At 46.9% G+C, this 14,448-nt stretch overlaps 1 protein-coding gene across 17 annotated transcripts in view; it reads left to right on the top strand.

Annotated features, from left to right (window-relative positions):
• The window catches only part of PTPRT (protein tyrosine phosphatase receptor type T), a 1,067,285-nt gene extending 1,056,372 nt beyond the window's left edge, over nt 1–10,913 (top strand). For all 17 annotated transcript variants that reach the window (XM_019458468.2, XM_019458472.2, XM_053890232.1 and 14 more), the window contains 4 exons: nt 4,497–4,622; nt 5,486–5,649; nt 8,859–8,994; nt 9,893–10,913. In XM_019458468.2, the coding sequence (XP_019314013.2) occupies nt 4,497–4,622; nt 5,486–5,649; nt 8,859–8,994; nt 9,893–9,946 (480 nt within the window). In that variant the 3' untranslated portion in view covers nt 9,947–10,913. The remainder of the gene's footprint in view (nt 1–4,496; nt 4,623–5,485; nt 5,650–8,858; nt 8,995–9,892) is intronic.
• The last annotated feature ends 3,535 nt before the right edge of the window (nt 10,914–14,448 follow it).

Consider the following 14,448-nt stretch of genomic DNA (forward strand, 5'->3'; position numbering starts at 1 on the left):
AAAACTGGACAGCAACATGCAGAAGAATGAAACTGGATCACTTTCTTACACCATACACAAAAATAAATTCAAAATGGAGTAAATATCTAAATGTGAGGCAGGAAACCATAAAAATCTTAAGGGAGAACACAAGCAACTTATTTGACATCAACTGTAACTTCTTTCTAGATGTATCTCCTGAGGCAAGGCAAACAAAAGCAAAAATTAACTATTGGGGCTACATCAAAATAAAAGGCTTCTGCACAGGAAAGGAAACAATCAACAAAACTAAAAGGCAACCAATGGGATTAGAGAAGATACATGCAAATTACATACCCAATAAAGAATTAGTATCCAAAACATGTAAAGAATTTAGAAAACCTAACCCCCCAAAAACAATAATCCAATTTAAAAATGGGCAGAAGACATGAACAGACATATCTCCAAAGAAGACATCCAGATGGCCAACAGATACATGAAAAGACACTCATTGTCACTTATCATCAGAGAAATACCAACCAAACTACCATGAGCTACACCTCACACCTGTCAGAATGGAAAAAATCAAGAACTCAAGATACAACAGATGTGGCTGAGAATGTGGAGAAAGGAGAACCCTCTTGCACTGTTGGAATACATACTAGTGCAGCCACTGTGGGAAACAGTATGGATTTTCCTCAGAAACTTAAAAATAGAACTATCTTATGATCCAGCAATCGCACTACTGGGTATTTACCCAAAAACTATAAAAACACCCATTCAGAAGGATACATGCACCCCTATGTTTACAGCAGCATTATTTGCAGTAGCCAATAATGTTTCCATCGATTGAAGAATGGATAAGCATGTGGTGTGTGTACACACACACACACACATACACACACAATGGAATATTATCCAGCCATAAAAAAGAAGGAAATCTTGCCATTTGCAACAACATGGATGGAGCTACAGAGTATTATGCTAAGTGAAATAAGTCAGAGAAAGACAATTGCCATATGACTTCACTCACATGTGGAATTTAAGAAGAAAAACACACCAGCAAAAGGAAAAAACGAAGAAAGACAAATCAAGAAGCAGACTCTTATCTACAGAGAACAAACTGATGGTCACCAGAGGGCAGAAGGGTGAAGGGATGGTTGAAATAAGTGATGGGGATTAAGGAGTACACTCGTCATAATGAGCACTGGGTGATGGATAGAAGAGCAGAACCACCATACCGTACACCTGAAACTCACAGAACACTATGTTAACTAATGCTAATTAAAATAAAAAATTTTTAAATAATAAAATACTAATTGTTAGCTTAAGAAAAAAAAGAAACCATAAGCCTCCCTCCCCAAGAGTTCTGTAAATCACTGGTATTTACGTGCTCACGCTCAGGTTCCTCAGTTCACATATGTGGCCTCTGCTCCATTTCCATGTTTCCCAGGGAGCAAAGTTCAATTCTTCACTGGTTTCTACAAGAAATCCATGTGCATTGAGCACTGTACATGTTATCAATTTACTGAATATTTAGGAGTTTGGGGGTTACATGAAACAGTGATCCACCTTCCACCCTTTCACTGGCTCTCCTATGCTCCCAAACTTTGTCATCTCCCAGGTCCCTTTTAATAACAACCCACAGCTCTCTCTCCTTTGACATGTAGAGCAGTGTCCCCATGCCCAGGATACTGCCCACCCCACTGCTACCCCAAGCTGGCTGATCAGGAATTTTCACAAGGGCAGTCGTATGGCTATTATCCTAAGGAGAAATTTTCATAAAGGATACTAAGTAGAGGGGGGAAATAAAACCCTCAGTTTATCCCTCTTGTTTTGAATAACCACCCCCCCACACACACACACTGCCTGCTAACTATAGCTCACATTTATTGAATATTCACTAAATATCCCGTGATAAGTAACACATTATGATTCCCAGCCACTCATAACCCAGAGAAGCTAAAAGATTTGGCCAAGTTACTCAGCTGGAAGGCATCAGGGCTGGGATTTGAACTCAGAGCACTTCAAGTGGGAGCCCTACTACGTTTTGCTACACAGCGTACATAGACCTAAATGGCAGTACCAGTACTGAGGCACCATCCCACCACTTGGACACCAGGACAGCCTTGAGCTAAACAAAAGAGGACATTCTTGTTGGTAGAATCCTTTCCGAGCCCTAAAAGGTCACTGGGAACTGAACACTGGCTTCCTCTCTTCTTTCTCCTGCTTCCCATGGCTGGATTATGTGCGACATCCTGGGCTGTGGGGAGACCTGATGATGTTTGGCAGCTCAAACACCACATGTGCCCACACATCACCCAGCTGGATGTCACGGTGCTGCTGTGGTCTCACGAATTAAGGACCTTAAGTGACAGGATGGCTCCGATTTAGGATTAGAAGGACCCTGCAACCTTCCCCAGCCCTCTGGGCATTATGGGAAAGTGACCTGGAAAATCAAATGTAGAGAGGTGTCCCAAAATATAGGAGTCTTGTTTGAGGCACAGTAGAACCTATTAGCTTGAGAAATTGGTCTGGAAATCTTATTAAAAGAGACAAATCATTCCACCTTCTCTCTGGACTGAAAATATTGGGGGTAATAGACTTTCTCTGAAGCCTGGGACCCATGTACCTCATGTCAGGATCACAGCCAACCTCTGGCAAGACTCAATTCAATGCAAGTGATAAAGGTTATTATTTTTTTTAATGGGCAGTTCTGATTAATTCTGATTTCTTTGGCCAGCCACCGACTTATCTCTACTAGTCCCTCATTACTGTGAAGGTTGCAAGCCAGAAAAGCCAATAGCAAAGAGAAATGAAGTTCAAATTATGGATTTGTCATTATTGCACAGCTCAGCAGATAACTGTCCCACCCCCTCCACCACCGCCACACACACACACACACACACACACACACACACTGAATATGCTCAATTAACCTGCAGTGGGGATGGGAAAGCAAGGCACCATTGCATTGTGAAACCTAGCCTTGCTAGTCTTGGCTATTTAAAGGAAATGATAAAAAGAGTACTTCAAACGTATAGGTTAGCTATTATTATGGTGGTTGTGTTTGCTGGATACTGATAGGTTCCGGAATAATGCAAATCACTGGAATTTAGCAGATGCTTATTCCACACCTGGCACGGTGCTGAGGGCTTTCTTCACATGTATCATCTCCTTTATCCTTAGAACAACAATGAAGGTCAAGAGTTGGCAAACTTTCTCTATAAAGGACAAAAAAGGAAATATTTGAGGTTTTGAAGTCTATTTTAGGTTATGCAGGGTATTCTCAACTACTCAAATCTGCCATTGTGGCTTGACAACAACCATAGACAATATGTAAATTAGTAATTATGGATGTGTTTCAATAAAACTGTATTTACAAATTCAGCCAACTGGCCAGGTTTAGCCTGTAGGCCATCATTTGAACATGTTATTCCCAATCTGGAGGTTGGGTTCTTTTCTCTCTCCTACATCCTCCTTCCTCCCTGCTCTTCCATTCTGGTTCTAGTTCTGGAGGAAGAATAGAATAAAAGATGTTTTTGCACATGACTGCCCAGGGAGAGTTGGCTGTTCTCTCTCAACAAAAGGGAGAAGGATTGTTTTCATGAAAATCCTGCATCCGTGGTGGCTGTAGGGGGCCATCAGAGTCCCATGGGTCACCTGTCAATCTAGCTCCTTGTCTACAAGCTCGATGTAGGCTGTGGCAGACCCCACTGATGAAAGACTTGATCCCAACCTGCTCTCAGAAGACATGGTGGGTCTTTATGAGCCTCGGGTACATTTTCCAATACCTTGCCAATGGTCTAACAAATGACCTCTTTGTCCACACTGGGGTGGTCCCCAACAAGCCTGCAGCTGCAATCTTAGCTTCCATCTGAGCCCCAGCCATGGGCCTGTAGACCTGGACAGGGTCCATCTCCATGCCCCTTAGAAACTGGGGATTTGAGGAAGCTTTGTGCCTCTCTGAGCCACAATACCCGCCACCTACCTGAATATTCTTTTCCCAACTAAAGTCACATAACAGCTCCACAGATACCAGGGAATAAATTATCTGTCTCTCCTTGATGGCACTATAAACATAGGGAACAATTTAGGATCTCAGACTAGGGTTTCTCAATCTCTGCTCTATTGATATGTGGGGCCAGATCGCACTCAGGAACAATCACGCATACCGTAGGATGGTTAGCAGCATCCTGGCCTCTATGCACTAAATGCCCATAGCAACCCCCAGGTGTGACCATCAAAAGTGTCTCCAGACACTGCCAAATGTCCCTTAGCTGACAAAACAACTTCTGGCTGAAAGCCACTGTCTGGTTAAAGGGCAACCATTGCATTGCCTTTTGCTCTCAGCTGTAGGTTCTAACTCAATTCCAGAAAAATAGGAAAGATCACAGGCAGGTTCACCATTTCCCACCTAATACTCTAATACTTCTAGCCAGTGTTTCCTGCAGGCAATAAGAAAGGCTTGGTGGTAAATGAGATCAGCACCCCCCACCCCTCCTTGACCTCTCCCTCTGATCTCTCCCTTGCCCCAGCTCTGTATGCAGTACTGGCCTGAGAAGACCTCTGGATGCTATGGGCCCATCCAGGTGGAGTTCGTGTCTGCAGACATTGATGAGGATATCATCCACAGAATATTCCGCATCTGTAACATGGCTCGGGTAAGTGGATGTCCACTATCACTTCCTGTGCTGCTCCCCCACCCCAAAACAGATGAGGGCTAGTGGGAGAAGATGACACACACCAGCCAGGAGTCTGTGCTGTACTCTCCTGATAATCCCAACTTTGGGGAAGCAGTGCCTCTGCCAATTCCGGCTCCAGACCCAACCATGGCTCCAGCACTCAGACATGCATGGGGAGACACCCAGCCTGCCATCTGCCTGTTTCCGACACACTTGCTGCCGTGTAGTCAAAACTTCTCAGGAATTAGTGCTTCCCCGCTGTGTCGCACTATGTTGGCATGAGTTGATGCAGCCTTTGATTGGATCCAGTAGGCTTTGGGCTAGACCTGAAGAACACCAAGATGAAAAATAATTAGTTGCTTCCATGGGGAAATTCACTGGCTAGGTAGAGAAGTATTGGGTGGGAAGGGCAGATCAGTAGTCTATGAAATGGGTAATGAAGACTTTGGTCTTTACTGGGGCCCTGGGGTGAACAGAACTGTGTCTCTTCCTCAGTTCACTGTCCAGTGGGAACATGAGATATGTTCTGGCACGTGAACCTCAGGGAGAGAGACAAATTCTGCCCAGTGGGGTGAGTCAGGGAAGGCTTTTCCTATAGAAAGGGACATTTGAATTGGGTTTTGGAAACTGAGTAGTTTTGCAGGTAGAGGGGCATGCAGGGAAGTCATGGCAGGAGAATTAGTGTGCACAAAGGTGTAAGGATGAGAATGGGGAGAGACAGACTGTGATGACATGGCATACAGCCCATTTAGTCTGTCTTCCACTGCAATGCTGTGGCCCCCAGGGTAACTGAAGGGTCTGCATCCCCAGAAGCACAGCCCTAACAGCTTCTCCACTTTCAGCCTCAGGATGGGTACCGCATAGTCCAGCACCTCCAGTACATTGGCTGGCCCGCCTACCGTGACACGCCCCCCTCCAAGCGCTCTCTGCTCAAAGTGGTCCGCCGGCTAGAGAAGTGGCAGGAGCAGTATGACGGGAGGGAGGGCCGCACCGTGGTCCACTGCCTGTGAGTACCGTGGTGGGGCCTCTGGGGCAGCAGGGTGGTGGTGACAGGGCGTCTATCCTTGAGGATGCCACTGCCCACAAGCACCAGCCACAGGCACGCCTGGCCATACCACCTCTCAACATCTCTCAAAGGCCAAGGGGCAGGTGTTCAAGGAAATATAACCTTTCATGGACTGGGGTTGCCAGTTTGTTGTCCTGAATTAAGATTATATGACACGTCATTGATACAGAACCTGGTAAACTTTCATAGACATAGGGAGTAGGCAGGCCACTCCATATCACTCTTTTTTAATTTTTTAATGTTTATTTATTATTGAGAGACAGAGACAGAGAGAGACAGCATAAGCATGGGAGGGACAGAGAGAGGAGGAGACACAGAATCTGAAGCAGGCTCCAGGCTCTGAGCTGTCAGCACAGAGCCCGATGTAGGGCTCCAACTCACAAACCGCGAGATCATGACCTGAGTTGAAGTCGGACACTGACTGAGCCACCCAGGTGCCCATCCATATCACTCTTAATGGGGAGAGAAGTCCCAATCCCCAACAAGAGGCATGATGTGTCCTCTTAGTCACTAGAAATCTAGGACAGAGGGGGTTCCACTGACTAGATCCTCCAATTATTTCCTAAAGGAGGAAAAGAAGAAAGGGAATGTGTTGATTGAGTTTGATGCCAAATATTTTAAATGAATTTTAAAATTAAAATACCATCTACAAGGTAGATATTACCATGCTATAGTGAAAAACTGAGGCACAGAAGGGGTGAGAGATTGGGTAGTTAAGTGAGGAGCTTTGATCTGAATCCACCGACATGCAAGTCAATATGCTGTTAACCCACACTGCCTCTGAGTAAACCAAAGGACTCATCAACCATGTCCTCCTTCAGGGGCATCTCTTGCTATGCGCGTACTGGGAACACAGGGACACAGAGAGCCTGAAGGGAAGGCAATGCCCCTGAGGGGTTGATCGATGGGTGTGAAGGGCCCTGGAAACACTGTTTCCCATGGCACAGTGGGCTCACAGCTGTGCTGATATGTCCATTACTGGGGTACACTGTAACCTTTACCACCTATCTCAGAATGGGCAAAGCTGGGGCACAGAGTTTCCCAAATAGACCTTGATGTCATAATGCCAGGTGGAGGTCAGGACCCTTAGGGGACTGTGGCTGACAGGCTGTCATCAAGAAAGTTAGTTAACTGAGTGAGCTTCAGTTACCTCATCTGCCCAGTGCATATGTTAAAATAGGTCATCTTAAGACCCTATCGTGCTTTGTCATTAAATATTTAGAGAACAAACACAAATTATCTTCCAACATACAGATTCATGACATCATGGTAGCAAATATGCAAATGTTATAAAGACAGTTACTTCAGAGCCTGTGTTGGAGTCTACCCTAAGAATATAGAGTGACCTCTGAGAAGGATTCTGCAAAGATCTCGGACCCAGAGCACCTCTGTAGCTGTAACAGCCATGTGTGGAACATATGACTGGCAACTATTCCCTTTGCTGCTCAGAATGTGGAGGGTTGGGGGAAAGTGACTGAGAGGACTCAACTCTCTTAAAATGTGTCAGAGGAGATGGGAGCGAGCTCTTCCCTTTTTAGAGTAAATATGTCTGGAGCCCATTGAAAACACCTTACTGACTTCAGAATCAAGTTCAGTCTTTTCAAAACCAGCTATTGTTCATTGTTCCCCTCTTTCAAATAGGTGGTGTATGCACATGTCAGGAAAACCAGACACACACAAACACACACACACACACACACACACACACACACAACACACACGACTTAAGGCCACCACCTATAACAATCCTTTTTTTCTCAAAGGATGCAAATCACAAACTGGGGTTCAGGAAGATGCTGTGAGGTGTCAGTGTCACGTTGATGGGTGACATCAGCCAAACCAAGCTAGTTCTACCCACATCCCAGAAACTGGCAGCTGGTTCCCTGCCAATTCACCCTTGCCCCTTCCACATCCCTCTCACACACTCAGGTGTTCTCACCTTTAGCACAGAGTCATTACCATCACATCAGAGTCTCACTCCATCAGACCCTTGGATTCCTGTGCCCACTTACCTCTTTCTCTTGGACTCTGTTGTTCTTGCTTCAGAAAGTACTGAACACTCCCTCTAGGGGAATCCCTTCCTACTCTTTGCCATGTGATTTTTTTCAGCCTGCTTTTTTGCAGGAGTACCTTTTTATCCATATCTCCCCTAGCCAAGGTGACCAGCAGTTTGAACTGAAGGAAAGCATAGGCATGTCCTCCTATCATCAGGGACCTTGGCATCCTTGGAGGCCAGAGATACCAAAGAGACATCGAAATGCAATGGCCAGTGAATGGAGGGCAACTGTCTGTACTTGAAACATCTGCTCATTGGGTGTCCTATACATAAAACATCTGGGAAATCAAGTGCCTTAGTTTCCATCCAGATGTTCTTTAGACACAGGCCATTACATGAAATCATTAGTTGCTCTTGGCAACGTGCCCAGGATTTCTGAATCAGGTAGTTTCCTAAAGGGACTTTCTGTAAATAGTTGGAGGGGCATTTTCATGAACATGAATTATGGAGCACCAGAAAGGAGGGACAGAGAGATGACCCTGCCGGGAGCCCTCTAGCTCAACTCTCCAGATTGACAGGGTCTTGCTTCAACCAGGATGTCCAGAGACCTATCATCTCAAAATAGAGCATTTCAGACCCACCCAGCCCCACCCCTAAACCTAGACTGGCTGACCTGAAGCTAACAGTGATGTCTCTGGAGTTTCTATCCTTAGTGGAGGGGAAGAACTAGGATTAAAACCACCTGGAACCTTCCCCTGTGTTCACTGGATGTGTAGGTGGACCCAGATCCTCCTTTTGAACAAGGATACAGGCACCACATCTACAGAGACACACTGTCTGTCACACTGTTTGGGTCAGTGTACCATGTATGACTTTCACATGCTCATAGAACCAAAGAAACGTCCAGTTAATTGAATTCTCAAAGAGCATCTAGTCCAGCCCCTCCATTATATGAACAGGGAACAGCTCGTTCAAGGTCAAACAAAGCAGGCTCATGGCACCAGTGGGACTGACACCGCTAAGGCTTTCACCATAGCCTGACCTTGCATTTGCTGGGGCAGCCACTCCCCCACTACTGCTGATGTGGCTTTAGGATGAACAGGTGCTAGGAGGGTGCCCAGGAATATAGCTCACCTCTTCACTCTGTGTGTAGAAATGGGGGCGGCCGCAGCGGAACCTTCTGTGCCATCTGCAGCGTGTGTGAGATGATCCAGCAGCAAAACATCATTGACGTGTTCCACATTGTGAAAACACTACGTAACAACAAGTCCAACATGGTGGAGACCCTGGTGAGTGTCTCAAGAACCTTCTTCCACAGTCTGGGGGCTGGCCCTAATTCCCCTGACCTGGAGAAAATAGCATCAGAGAGTAAAAACACCCAACAGCAGGGCGCTTAGTGAGCCCTTACAGTCTACAACCCTTTGCACAGTTATCTGCTCTGCTCACATCCCTTGCAACCACACAAACTTCCTTCTCCTGCAGGGCAGTCCAAATATTAATCCTGACACACTAATCCTCATATCGCTAATTCAGGCTTAGGGGAAGGGATTCTGGATTAGTGGAGTGTGAATTATATTTTCAATTCAGTCTAGTCCTATTCTAATTGACCTATGTGAATTGCACAGTGTAAGCATAGGGCTTGGACACTGTGGAGAAAGCGATGGAAAGTACGTGAGCAGGCAGAGCCCAGATCATAAGGCCTGGTGCAGTGATGGGAACAGACCATACACAGGGAACTTTGATAGAAGAGTCTTAACCTAATCAAAGCACGGTCCTACTTAGATTCTCATCCATAGACCAGCATTGTCAGCGTCATCTAGGTGCTTGTTAGAAACACAGAATCTAAAGCCACTCCAGATTTACCCAGAGTTTGCATTTTAGAAAGATTCTTGGGTGCTTCATATGCATCTTTCAGTCTGAGAAGCACTAGTGTCCAAAACAGGGAAAAGGAAGAGAATGATCCCGTTGGGCATCTGGGAAAGCGTGGGTGTGAACAGGCCCAGGGCACAACTTGGGGGGATGTCCAGATACAGATAATTACATGGATAATTTTGAGTCAACTGTTAGTATGGATGTAGATAAAGTGTCTTCCAAAATCTGTGTCTCTAACCTAAATGCATTTCTCCTTTCCTTTTTTTTTTCCTTCTCTTGCCTCCTCTGCTTCCTCTTTGCCTCTCCCCCTCTCAGGAACAGTATAAATTTATATACGAGGTGGCACTGGAATATTTAAGCTCCTTTTAGCCCAATGGGATGGGGAATCTGCCGGAGCCCAGAGGCTGCTGCAGCCAAGCCCCCTTTTCTGTGAATGGCAGTGACTGGGCTCAGGGGCTAAGAGGCGGCCCCCTGCCCAACTCCAAGGAGAAGACTGGTGGTCCGTGGTCCGTGTTCTGTGGTGGGCCCTGCACCTTCTGAGGGTCTCCTGTAGCTGTGGGGATGCTGCTCTGAAAGGCCCAGACTTCCCTTCCACACCCAACCAGCCACAGCCATGGGCCCATGCACACGTGCACCCATGACGAGGCCCTGGATTTTTTGGTTCCCAGACCTCTTGCTTTTGTTCAAGTTTGTGAATCTCATGGCAAGCCGACTGTGCGAGCATTGGGGAGTGACAGCCTCAGCAGCACCTCCCTGCCTCACTTTTCCTTGAGAGTAGAGGAGTTATCTGTTCTACTCCTTCATGCTGTCATGGAAATGATGGGGTTCTTGGAGGAGGGGGGGGCCTGCTCTGCTGCCTGCTGTAGGCTCCTTCAGGGATCTCTGGCATTGGACACCTGCCGGTCTGGATCAGTGTGACCTCGGGATGCTCCTGAGACCACAGCAGAGGTCCCCATTCTCAAACATAACCTGCATGGGGCTTGGCCCGATACCATTTTGAACCCCTCCCCCAGCCTAGGCCTTGACCTGTTGTTCACTGGCCAGTCCGCTGTGTCCACGCCCTTTGATAAAGGTTCTTTTTGCTTTTTTTGTAATCAGTGGGAGGGAGAGTGTGGAATGTTGCTGCTCTTCCATGTCTTTGTGAAAAGGAACCATCTCTTGGGGGGCAGGGCTGACCTTGTGTCTCTTGGGTGGTGGCCTCCTTTAGGAGAGAGAGAAGAGTTGGTTATTTTCTGAAGTATATAAGGAAAAAACTTTATTTGGGCATGTAAAATCTTCGTCTCTTATGTCAAAATAAAAGGGGGAGAGAAGTTTGGGTGTGTAACTATAAGACAAATCTCTTGGGCCTGTAATCTTTCCTGGCAATGTCCTTAAAAGATCCCACCCTAGGACAGCGATGCCATTGAGCAAGGGTGACAGGCTAGTCTGAAGATGGTCCCTTCAGATGGGGCAGATGATACTAGCTTTGTGCATAATCTTGGATCCCCAAATTTGAATTCCTTCCTAGAGAAATCCCTAGCTGACATCTTGAAAAAGGTCATCATGGGCCCAGTTATGCTTTAGTTTAAAATAGGCCAAGGAGATCATACCAAGGATCTAGGATCTTATTGAAAGTAAAGTATGGGTGACCCACTGACAGGGAAGCAATATTTGCTAAGCATCTACTGTATGTCGGGCTTGGCACATTCCTTATGACATCTCACGCAGTCCTAGAACCCCCATGAGAGAACTACTAGCCTGTCATCTCTACTTTACAATTGAGGAAACTGAGGTATCTTCCTCACTGATGAAATCCTGGGTTCCAGAAAGGCAGATATTGGTGATAAGACCCGTTTGTACTGTTTCCTTCATCTTTCTCAGCAAAGCGCTTATTTTATGGAGGGAAAATAAGGCCAGAAACTTCTGAGCAGAGAACTCCACAATGGAGTTCTTTCTTTCTGATGTGAGTTCTTCTAGGAAGCCCAGTAGTTCAGATATATTTTAGTAAGTCGTTCCCAGCTCCCCAGGAAAGCTAGTCCCATCTGATTTCTTGGCCAATGAAAACAGTTGCCTGTTTCCTCAGGCTGTGAGGTCTGCAAGCCAGGGACATGCTCTACTTTGGTCTCTACTAGGTGTTGAGGCACAGTATTTGGCAGCCTCAGGGCAGCCTGGGATCTAGGAAGCTCCACGTGGAGGCTGGTCTGGCCCCAGACAGGAGATAAGGAGCACAGAATTCAATAAGGCACAGTTTTTCTCCCCAAGAGCTCCCTGTATACTGGGGAGCTTGAACCCCAGTACAGGAGTGGTGCAGCATACGAGCATCATATGAAACTGGGAGCAAGAAACCCTCTGCCTGCCTACGACTTCCTAGAGGAAGTAGCGCCCATTCAAGCTGAGTCTCAACAGGTAGAAAAAAGAGGAAAAGGAAATCAGTCCAAGGGATCAGGATGTATAGTGGCAAAGAGGTGTGAAAACTCCTTGGGATGGGAGGCAGGCAGGTGAGAGGTCAGCCCAGCTGGAGCAAAGCACGACAGGAGGGGTGGCAGGAGATGAGCCAGGGTCAGGGAGAAGAGTGTTCCACCAAAAGCACAGACTTATCCCTACGGGCAACAGAGAGCGAGGAGAGCATCTGAGTGATGTGCTCAGCTCAGTGTTAGAGAAGACTCCCTCTGGGGCCAGTGAGGCTGCCTCCTTTCCTTTCATCAGACACTGTGAAAACATTCCCTTAAGCGTGTGCTTTTTACTATCACATCTATTTGTCTGTCTGCTCATTATTTTGTTGCTGGAACAAAATATGCAGTGGATCATGAGACTCCACTCTTGTGAGAAACTCAGGGTCTCTGCTCTACCGTGGAGCAGGGTGACCACTGCAGGCCCATGAGGATGGGACATGAAAGGAGCCCACAGAAACTGTTCCCATTGGCGTGGGCTCTGGAGCTGTCTGGAAGTCCAGGGACACCAGACATGATCACAGAAGGGCTGTCACTTTGCAGGTTCAAAAGGAAACATCTCAAAGGGAAGGAAGGCAAAGGAGCCCCCCAGTGAACTCACTCTTCTCCTTTGATGGGTCCTTTCCCCGGTGTACTTGAGCAGGTCCCCAGGCCCCAGCTCCCACTGGTCGTGGGAGCTGGCTTCCCCACGTCGTGCTGGTCGTGCTGGCTTCCCCTGGCTCCAGTCCACTGCTCCTGCCAGCCCTCACACAGCCTTCAAGGAGCCTGTAGCAGAGAAAATCAAATGCTCTTTGCCCAGACCCTGGCTCATCCATGCAGAATGGGGGAGGGGGGCTATCCAACACAAATCCTAGGATTTATTTTGCTCTGGAAGGGGTGAAAGAGCTGGCAGATAAAAATGACACTGGCTTCTATCATTTCAAATGGTAGGAATTTAAATTTTGACTTTAGGGATAAGGGAAGTTGTAAAAACTCAGGCCATGGTGGGGTAATCGACCCAACAAGGCCCAGCGATGGTTCCCCCAGTTCAGCACCCCCCTTTCCTGAAAATGCAGCTACTCTCCAAAGAAGGCATGGCAGTGAACAGGTCTTAGGCCAGTTTACAGAGGAAGAAATTAAGGCTCATGATGGGAATATCTTCCCTAAGATTGCACATGGCATGCATGTAGCAGGGCATGATGGATGGGATGGGGGCACTGATGCCCTGGAATTTGGACTTGATCCATTCCCTGGGAAATAAGAGAAAACACCACCTCCCCCAAGGTATCTTCCCACCCCACTCCACTTAGAGAATGGGCTACCTTTTACAATTCAGAGGAAAACCGTATCAGTAGTATCAATCTCTGGGTTTCCACATCAAAAACTAGCCTCTCGTCTCTGGGGAGCCAAGGGAAGTGCCCCCAAGTAGTACAGAGCCTCAGGGCCACCTCCTAGGTATGGACCCTCTTTGGAGATGTGCAGAAGAAGCCAGGAACTCTCCCCAAGCTGCATGCATTTGTGGCTTAGATGGCTTTAGGCAGTATCTTAGCTATGCCTCAACATTGTGTCCTTTCGCCCTTTCTGGGCCTCTAGATGACCACAGCAGGCCTCCCTTGGTGGGAACAGAGGGATCAGATTGCTTTTAGTGCTGGCTTTCTCTTTGGGTGCAGCCTGAGCAGTGGCCTGCCAACTGTGAGCCTTCACATGGAACCAGAAGACCGTGTGCTGGGGACTCTTAACAAGTGAGCTCACTGAATTCTCCCAACATCCCTAAGATGTGTTTGCAACTGTCACCATCTTACAGATGAGGAAACTGAGGCTCAGAGAGGAGAAATCACTTGTCCACAGTTCCCCAGTTAGTGAACAGGGGGGATCCAGGAATTAAACTGATTCTTCTGACTTCAAAGACAATATTTTTCCTCCATTGTGTCTCAGGTTTTCCCACGGGTCTACCCATAATAGCAAAGCCTGGGGTGGAACAGATAACCCAATGGATCTTGTAAAGCCCAAATCAGACAAGCTTAAAATTCCTCCACAGTTTCTTGTTTTACTTTAACAATTCATGTGATACTTGCCTTCTACTCTAATTTGCCTGATTTAATAGGACTGTATTTTTTAAATGATGTGCCCTGGTCCTTCATGTGGCTTTGGTCCCCTCAACTCCCTATGACAGACCCTAGGGAATCATCCCAGTCTGAGAGGCACCATGTCTGGCCATGCTGCTTCCTTCCTCCTGAGGCCAATTCCAGACTCAGGCTCAAGACCAGCTCAGCTTCCCCAGGCAGATCCTTTGGTGTGGGGGTACCGTGACCTCACTGTTCATGGGTTGATCTCAACTCATTTCTTCCAGTTAGATGCTGGAAAGAACCCACTGGTATATCCTAGAATGATGAGGATGTGTCCATCTGGCATAGTGAAGGGTGAGCCCATAATACTGTAAAGGGAAAGGATAAGATGCACACA

The sequence above is a fragment of the Panthera pardus genome, unplaced genomic scaffold (assembly GCF_024362965.1).
Source record: "Panthera pardus isolate Hobbes unplaced genomic scaffold, ASM2436296v1 HiC_scaffold_25, whole genome shotgun sequence".
Lineage (NCBI taxonomy): Eukaryota > Metazoa > Chordata > Mammalia > Carnivora > Felidae > Panthera > Panthera pardus.